General features: G+C 39.8%; 1 protein-coding gene across 1 annotated transcript in view; it reads right to left on the reverse strand.

Annotated features, from left to right (window-relative positions):
• PITPNM3 (PITPNM family member 3) overlaps positions 1 to 8,332 on the reverse strand; it is a gene marked incomplete at its 5' end in the record, with an annotated part of 59,735 nt that extends 51,403 nt beyond the window's left edge. The window contains one exon of the mRNA XM_029084242.1: positions 8,220 to 8,332. Within this exon, the coding sequence (XP_028940075.1) occupies positions 8,220 to 8,332 (113 nt within the window). The remainder of the gene's footprint in view (positions 1 to 8,219) is intronic.
• Between the last annotated feature and the right edge of the window lie 919 nt (positions 8,333 to 9,251).

Here is a 9,251-nt window from a genome sequence, read left to right on the forward strand (position 1 = left end):
TCACTTTGAGTGTTTAATATCAAGTAACAGAATTAGTCAGAATTCTTCACCCCTCTTGAGAGATTTTTTTTTTACTTTTTTTTTTTACTTCAGAATATTCAAAAGGCAGAAGAGAGGGAAGAATGGACACACAGACCACTTTAAGGCTTTTCAAGCGTATTTTTTCCCTTTTTATCAAAGCCACCTGTGCTACACAAAGCTTTACATTTTCAACCAGGGACACAGAGACATAATGGAATGGCACTGAGCCCACGGCACAGAGAACTGTCTTACTGGGATTTCATAGAGGGAGGGGGGAGGCAGGAAAAGCTGAAAGCATAAAACACAAACTGTAGATATCCTCTTTCTCTTAAAAAACACTCAAAACCCAAACAGGCCTAGAAGCTGTCGGAAAACATTTTCCTTCAATTTAACAGCTGTTTGGCAAGAAGGGTGCATTAGTCCTTTCTGAATAAATTTAGTAAAAGCATTTCAGCTTGGCAGTATACAGCCCAGAATGGTATTTGTACCCAGGGTGAGTGCACGGAGCTGGGAGGGAAGGAAGGAGTAAAATTAATAATCGTGGTTCTTTACTTGTTAAGGCAGATTCAGAGAATTAGTCAAATTCTGTCCTCTCTTACTGCCTTTTGTAGAGATAAGGGCTCTATTACGGAGTAAACACAGAAGAATTTGGCCAGAACATTTCTGGCTAAAATGATCCACATTTTCAAACAAAACAAAAAAACCAACCAAACAAACAAAAACAGGAATATGAGTTTGCTGCCAGTCAGGCCTTGCAGAGGGTCTCTAAGGGATTTAAAAATTGATGTTCTTTCATGTTCTGCAACACATACCTCACTCATTTAGAGAGATCTTGGTACTGGGGAGGAGGAAAGTGGATCTGTTCAAAGGCTTTTAAATCACTTCATAGTCATCATCATATCTAACCTCCCCTTAAGTCCTACCTTTTAGAAACAAACACTCATAAAGGTCATTTCCCAGATTTATCAGAGAAGCTGGACCTAGCAGAGCTCCCAGCTGGACTTGCTGCAGTCTCAGCTATTCCCTAAGGCAAAGAAAATCAACCACTTTGAACAGCATTTTGCTCAGGTTTTTGACACTGTCTCATAAAGGCTGATTTATTTTAAGTTCTGTAAGGAGGGAGGGAACGAGCCACGGCTCTGCAGTGTCCTGACAGGCTTGCTGAAAGCAGCTTGGTGGCACCCTGCCACAGCCACTGCAGATGGACTGAGCCACCTCAAGGACATCCTGCACCTTCTGTGACCAGTCAGCAACTGAAATCTTTGCCTAAAACTCAGGGGCAGCTCATCTACTGTGGGACAAGCTCCTTCCACATTAACTGTTACCATAAAGTGAAAGGAGGGAAGATAAGACTGAGCCATTGAGTTCCTCAATGTCAACACAGAGACGGCAGCATTTTGGCCATCTTCACGCAGCATGCCTCCTGAGAGACCTGCCTCATCCAGCAGGAAGAGGCTGGACAGCCTTTCAGCAGTATTTTAGACAGCCAGCTTTGGGGTGAGGATATGCCCCAGTACTGGCTTTAGTGCTTAGGAATTGTATCAAGAGGATGCTGAAGAACCATCTCTTGCAGAGAAACAGGGCTCCAAAATTGTTTGAGCATTTAGATCTAGTATTTCCTTATCACTTTCGCTGTTATGTCATTTACCAAGCCAGGCATTCCGGATGGTCTTAGCAGAAAGATAAAATAAGATTAGATGTCAGACTGTTTCTCATTTCTATTGGCTTTCTGAGTTGAATAGAAAACATTAAATGTGGTCTGGAATACAATGGTATTTAGTCCCAAGCATCAGTGCCCAGCGCACTCCAGACCCTGGCCCTATGTCCATTCAGAGGGGAGGCTGTGGATCACCTCCCAGCCTTCCCACCAGTTTTAGGACCCCTTTTCCTCTCCCAGGACTCTCTCTTAGAATGGAGAGCTCACTCCCACCTTCCATCCCATCTTTCTAAGAGCTGGTACTGAAAACTATCCACCATTTCTGCTTTTTTTCGGAAGCACAAAAAACAACAAAAAACAAGAATTCTCTTCTTCCAACTTAAAAATCCATTTAAATAAGCACTGATCTCAACTTACAAACAGATAAACTAATGGCATCCTTCTTGCACTCTTTTCAAAACAGGGCTACGCTTTTCCTTAAAGACTCATTAATAAGAGATGCAAGGTTCTAATGGCTGGGATTCTGATGATACATACACGTAACTGACCAGTTAGATTAGAACACCACCTTGGTGCTGTACAAAGACATCAAAGCCGACCTTCTGGTTTCACTGTCTTTACCAAAACACTTGCAAGGGAGACAGGACTAGCACACCGCTAAGAAAGCCTCAACATTTGCTTCAGCAGGGTCACTGATGATGTCTTCACCAGTATGAAGACATAGGACTGTTTGATTCTTTTTTCTTCCTAAGATATTTGAACTTAAGAGAAAACTCGCTCACAATGCTTGACTCCCAGCAAAGAAGAGAAGAACTGAAATCTCAATCACCTCAAATAGGAATTTCCCATAAAATAATATCCTTTTCCATCCACTCTTCCAAAAATACATGAACATCAGGAGTTCCTCCTCAAGAGGTACAGAGGAGCAGCAGCTACCAAACCAACTTTAGAAGTGCCTAGAGAGTGAGAGCTTGACTATCACAACAGTTTGGGTAGTAGAGGAATGGGATACACCATAATCTCCCTAGCACAAAGTCCATTTCCTGAGGGAAGCGTCAGCTTCACCCTTGCTGTGGGACACGTTTTCTTTGAGAAATGACAAAGGGAGACATGGCAGCAGGACCAGTTCCTCAGATGGCAACGTGCCCATTCAGAGACCCCTAAGGGCTGACATCAAATGCCAAATATAGGCAGAAATAATACAACGTGGGATCATTTCCCTATTGATTAATTAAACGGTTTCTTCTCACTTCTTTATTAAAACACAGTACTTTTGGGTTGTAACACCTAGTGAACCTGTTTTGTATATGAAGCAGTACTAACCAAGGCAAATTAAAAACCCCAAGGCTTCAACCACAGCTGGACCTCCTTGAAACATTCCAGAATTAACAACCCACAGGAAGATACTGACTTAACGTGTTTAAACATGCATTGCATTCTCTAGAAAGTAAATTTAATTGCAGACAGACTACTGGAATAGAACCATTTTTTCCCCTAGTTCAGCCACCGACATAGTTTATGACTCCGGGTAAGATGATTCCACTCTGTACTGATTGTTTCAGCCTTCCTCCATCCATCTACTCAGAATGAAAGGTGACAAAGAAAAGGCTGCAGAAAACATCCCTTGTGCATTTGCAAAGGGATAGTACAATAAGGCTTTTGTACTGGCCAAAGCCTGTATGTGATCATTATATGATACTACATATAAACAACGTTATCTTTGGTTGGTTAATAGACCAATGACACTTAATGTAGAAATGAAAGAGTCCATTTCCTCACACCATATTTTCTTCTGGACACCTATCTGAACAAAACTTGATTTGAAGAGCATTTTTGCAAGCTAACTACAAAGTAATCAAAACTTGGAAATACTTGTGTCAAACTCTCTTGGTACAGTAGGCAGTGTAATCAACATTTTAGTCCCCTGCAAAATGTATTTTGAAGTCTGTTCTATGACTTAGCTTGAACACGGTCTACGTTCAGCAAATTCCAAGTGCATTTTTTGCTCTCATTAGTCCACGATCCATGACTCAGCAACTCAAAAATGTAGTCATGACACTGACCTGCAAACCATTCTTGAGCAATAGATGTTGACAACTGAAAATAATATTCCATCAAGCACAGTAAGTGATCCTACTCCCAAAGACAGAACCCAATAACATACTTTGCATCAAAGAAACTACCTCATCTGAATCATCACAATTTTAGTTCTCTCTTTAGACAAAATTTGAAGTACGAGTTGGTGCTCAAAGTTACAATTCCAGCTTCACATTGAATTTGGAAACACCGCTGAAACCCTCAAGACAGCTGTTTTCTGCACATGGTAGGAGACCACTGAAAAGCACAAAGGCAGCATAGAGGAAAATCAACAGAGGCTATTTTTCTTTCCTATTTCCAGCTCTTCTACTCACTAAAGCTTAATATTTCAAGGCAGCTTAAATAATTTAGGTATCCTGTTCTCACTGAACATCCAGTAGGAACAGAGCACCATCTCTCATTCTCTTCATGCCTAGACGTCTCCAGTACACATTTAATTTTGATCCACATAAGCAGTTTATCAGATATTAAATTATTATCTCTCACTAAAAGTCTTTTAATAGAGGATTAACAACTCAGTAACAAATGTTGTTCGTTATCTACACATAGTAGTCATTATTTATTTCAAGTAACAATTATAAAAAGGATAAAAGGATAGCTACTGTCATTAGAAGCATTTCAGACTACACAGACTGCTCCTGACATTAAAAAAATTAAGAAGTTTTTAATGAAAGCTATAGTACGTACTAAATCAATATACTTTACCTGCAGCATTCTGTGCTCAAAAACTAGAAGTATCATGACATCTCTCCCAAAAATATCTAAAATATAATATGTAAAATATTATACATACACATTACTCTCTTCCTTCCAAACTTTAGAAATCATCCTGCCATAGAAGACCTGAGACAGTGTACAGCACTAGAAACAGAAAAATTATTGCACAGACATTCTAATTTTAAAGTAGATTATCTCAAAAAAGAGGAATTAAGAGAATGCAGGAATTAAGGAGGCAGCAGACTGGGACAAGGAACATTTGGGATTGTCTTCTCCATTCCAAAATCCAATGTATTATATACCAAGTGTTCTTGCTAAAGTTTGCCACTGCAGCAGACACACAGCTAAAGAGCACTGGCTAGCACATGGAATACAGCATACGAGGTCCAGAGCTGTTACTGAGAAAAAATGAGGCCCATTTCAAGTGCCTGAGCAACTCCTGCTATGCTCTATTCTAGGTAAGGGCAGAATGAGCAAGGTTTTGGGAGGGAATGTCGCATAAGCCTTTGAATCACTTCAGTTTGACAGAAATATAGAGAATACTCCCAAGCATGAAGAGGAAGAGGGGCTCGATAGGAGCACGGGATGCTTTTAAAAAAAATGAAGATTAAGACTTCATCTTTCTTTTTCCCAAATCTTTCCAATTTGGGGGTTCTCAATTAAGAGTATTCTTGATTTTCAGAGCCTAGGTACTCTGAAAAAAGCAGAATTTAAAAAAACCCAAAACAACAAAAACCTTCAAACCAGACACCTCAAATTTATAGTACTCAAGCAGTCAGTGTTGACTTTGTTTTTAATTTGATAGGGGGTTTTCACCCAAAAAGAATCCAGATTAACTTCAGTGGACTATGAGGCTCCTTTCATATGCATGAACACCAGGAAGAGGATATCTTTCCTTTCCTTTCTGAAGCATTGTGTGAATCTGATGCAGTAATAAATTACTGCTCATACCTTAGCATCATCCTCTGCGCTAAACAAAACGGGAAACATACCACACCTTATGAGAAGTGATGACACCCTGGATAAACTCACAGCACTTTGCACTGATCAACAATAAAAGTATTTAAAATAAATTTTTGAAACATCAAAATATTGAAACTGGTATTGTCATGATATGAAAATGTCTGCTATGGAACAACTCAATTCCAGCATCAAATCTGCCACCTGATAAAAGACACTGCACTAGCTTTAAATTACGCTAAGTACCTGTTACCAAGAATAGACACCATCTATCTGTTTTAGACAACAGCTAAAAAAGGTTTATCAACAGGGAGGTTTAGATGACTCTTGCATAAAGTCTGCACAGAAACATCTGGAAACTTTAAAGCTATATCTGTCTCTTGGAAAATCCTGTAAGAAGAGAAGGCAATGGAAGACTACGTGTGGAGTCCATAGATATAACATACTACAAGCGTCAAAGAGCTACTCTAATGCCACAAATGCAGAAGTAGCATAGCAACATCAGGCACTTGGGTCTCTTCCAAACGGATGGTAAACTACATATCATCAGCAATGAATGTAACACACGGGAAATAACACGCTTCTAGAAGTGCTTTCCATTGATGTTTAAACTCGGGGCAGAGTAGGGGGCAGAGAGGGAAATGACACCTACAAAAACTGAGGTAGGAAAATTTCTTGACATTAAGGCATTCGCAATATACCAAGTGTCTATTTGCTTCAGCTTTATATGAACATAGTAATACAGCAGACAGAGCCATAAGGCTCATCTTAAGAAGGCAAAACTTACGACAAAAGTTTTTATGCTGACTAAATAAACTCAGCTGGAGAAAATTAGATGAGGCAGCTGTATTCCACACCAATTCCTCCATCTTTAGCAAAGCTGTCAGCAGGCTTTTTTTTTTTTTTTTTTTAAATAACATCTGCTACAGATACACACTTGGGAAGCAAGGAAAAAAAAATGCCCTCACATTCTAAATCAGAAGCCTAATGCAGAGATAAAGAAATTAAGAAGGTACATTTCTGATAGGTGAACTAGTCTTGCTGGACTAGTTTAAATCCAGAATAACTGTTGAAGTCAGAGTTCATTTGAATTTAAAGTAGGTCAGAAAGTGACGACAGGATCCCTTGTGAACAGCAATACTACCATTTGCATCTTATCACAAACGTGGTATCAACTGTTAACTTTGCTTCTTCTGAGGGAGTCCACAAAAAGCCTGAAATCACCTCCCAGGTACTTTAATAATAACCATCATCAACAACTTCCTCTTAAATACCATTCTAATTTCCAGCCACCTGCCAGATAAGATTTCTTGTAGTTTACAATCAGAAAAATGAAAACCTAGAAATAAAATAAATAGTTTTATATGACTCAGAAAATCAGTGCCCTAAAATAGACCATATGTACCCACAGTCCATCCTATTTTTTACCCATTTCCTTATACTATCTTAAATAAAGAGTCCAGTGCCCAAATGGGACCACTCTTTAAGTCAGACAACCACACCTTCCAGTCACATGGCGTAATTCAACATGATGAAACTGCCATATCTTCTCCACATTATTCCCAAGCCATATCTTTAAAGTCTTTCTACTCCTGGAAAGCACATCTTGCTAAGTTTGTGGGGTGGTATGAGGAAAGTGTTTGCTGAACAGTAACTTGCACCGGAGCTTAAATGTTGTATGGAACATTTCTGTCAGTCCACAAGGGACGGATAAAAGGCTCACGATAAGTATGTGGGTGGAAGTTTAGAAACACTGGCTTTGTTTTAACTTCCAGACATATGAATTGCTCCTTGTGCTCTGCTCTGCCAGCTGCTCCAGTCAGTAGGCTCTGTACTGAAACCAGAGTTGCAAGTTGCTAGACTTGTCAACAGCAAATGAACTCCCCAAAAATAGTATGGAAATAAGGAGAGCAATTTTTTTTTTTAGCACAAAATCAAGCTACCGAGAACAAAATTATGCAAGGTTACAGGGCCACAACAAAAAGAACCACCTTACATTTGTCTTCATAGTAGTGATTGGAGTCTAGGTTATAAAAAAGAATTGGAATTGTTCATTTAGGAGCGTAAATGCAACCCAGTTTCCAGTACATGAACTCCAGGAAAAGTTTTGCACAGCAACTGTTAAAATAAATGTTTACAGCCTGTTTAGGAAGCAGTACACTGACCAAGGGAGGGGAGAGGCATGCAGTTTGTCAAAAACAGCATTCCCTGCTTCTGCACCACCACATGAAACAAAACTAAGTGATTAAATCCACAAGCATTTAGATATTGCTGCTTCTTGAGCAAGTGGAGGTCCCAGTCACTTCAGTGAAAGTTATGCCAGAGCAGAAAGCCTAGGCCATTGGTTTTAAAAGTTGGACATCAGTAACACAGACACCCATAATCTTAATCAGGAACTGCAAACAAGAGCACTCCAACTGTAACATCATACACTACTGTGTTGGGACAAGTACATGACCTGTGAACAAACTGGGCCCAAGAGACCCCATAAAGCTCTGTACTGTTGCAGTCATGCTGCTTCTGATGCCAGATCTACCTCATGGCAGCTCACTCATCCACCCCACCACTTCACCCATCTCCCATAAATTTAGGCCCATTCAGAAATCCTTGAGAGAAGATCCAGTGGGGTTTGTTCAGATCTGAGTCTGATCACAAAATCACAGAATCAGATGAGGACAATGTTGGCAGTTCATCCCCAAAGGAGCTTGGTTACTCACTGCAAAATTGGGGAAAGAATGGGGATGGGAGGACAAAGATGTGTACTGACCTCGCGCATCGAAGAATTCATCATCAGAGCTCTCCACAGAGTCTTTCAGGACATTCTGCACATGCCACTGAGAACCACCGAATCGGTGCGGGCCAGCTGGAAATACAGACAGACTGACATTAATCAAAGGGAATGCTCATCTCTGCTCCAAGCTTAAAGAGAAAAAAAAAATATTAATAAACAGTTTGTGTAAATGGCTCCGGAGGACCGTTTTGGTCAGCGCACATACTTTAACCTCAACAGACAGTTAGCCAGAGTTCTCAGGATGGCACAAAAATTACACCTCTTGCTTCCACCTAACAAAAGTAATTAAAACAAGTTCTTGTTAAAGACAAACCTGCATCACTTTCAGCTAATGCAGTAACTTGAAAAGATAAATTCTTCCCTGTTGAATTCACCGGGCTGTTCAATTCCAACACTCAAACTGTACATTGTTTCTAAGACATAAAGCAACATTTCCCCAGGACATGGCAGTAGCTCTCATTTAAATTCAATTTCACTTCTAAAAGAAGATCACAGATTTACAGACAAGCTACTAAATTCTCACTGACTGAGCTGTTTTCATCAGACAGCTTTGTTTTGCTGGAGCCTGGGGCTTTCATTTGAAGCTTGTCATTTGAAGACAGGAAGGCAAAACCACATTAGAATAGCTACAGTTATAGATATAGTCATGACAGCTTACATGTTCCCAATGGATTATCATACTCAAACTAATTTGTAATTAGTAAACCAGATCTGCCTAACTATATAATTTCTCTTTCCATTGATAGCAACTCAACACTAGAATGTAGCAGTGAAATGTACTGCCTTATATTAACAGTAAAGTCTTCCTCAAATCAGTGAGGAACCAAGATCAAATCCACCATATCCAAACAACCCTACAGCTAATGTAGAAAGGACCCTCATTACCAACCAGAATTGTGTGCTTGGTTTTATTCATTTCTCCAAATAAGGACATCAGACCTGACATCTGATATCCTCAGGCCTTGTCCACAAAGGCATTCTCCTTCTCCCAGTAGTAGAAGAGCAACT

The sequence above is a fragment of the Antrostomus carolinensis genome, unplaced genomic scaffold (assembly GCF_000700745.2).
Source record: "Antrostomus carolinensis isolate BGI_N321 unplaced genomic scaffold, ASM70074v2 scaffold4313, whole genome shotgun sequence".
Taxonomy (NCBI): Eukaryota; Metazoa; Chordata; class Aves; order Caprimulgiformes; family Caprimulgidae; genus Antrostomus; species Antrostomus carolinensis.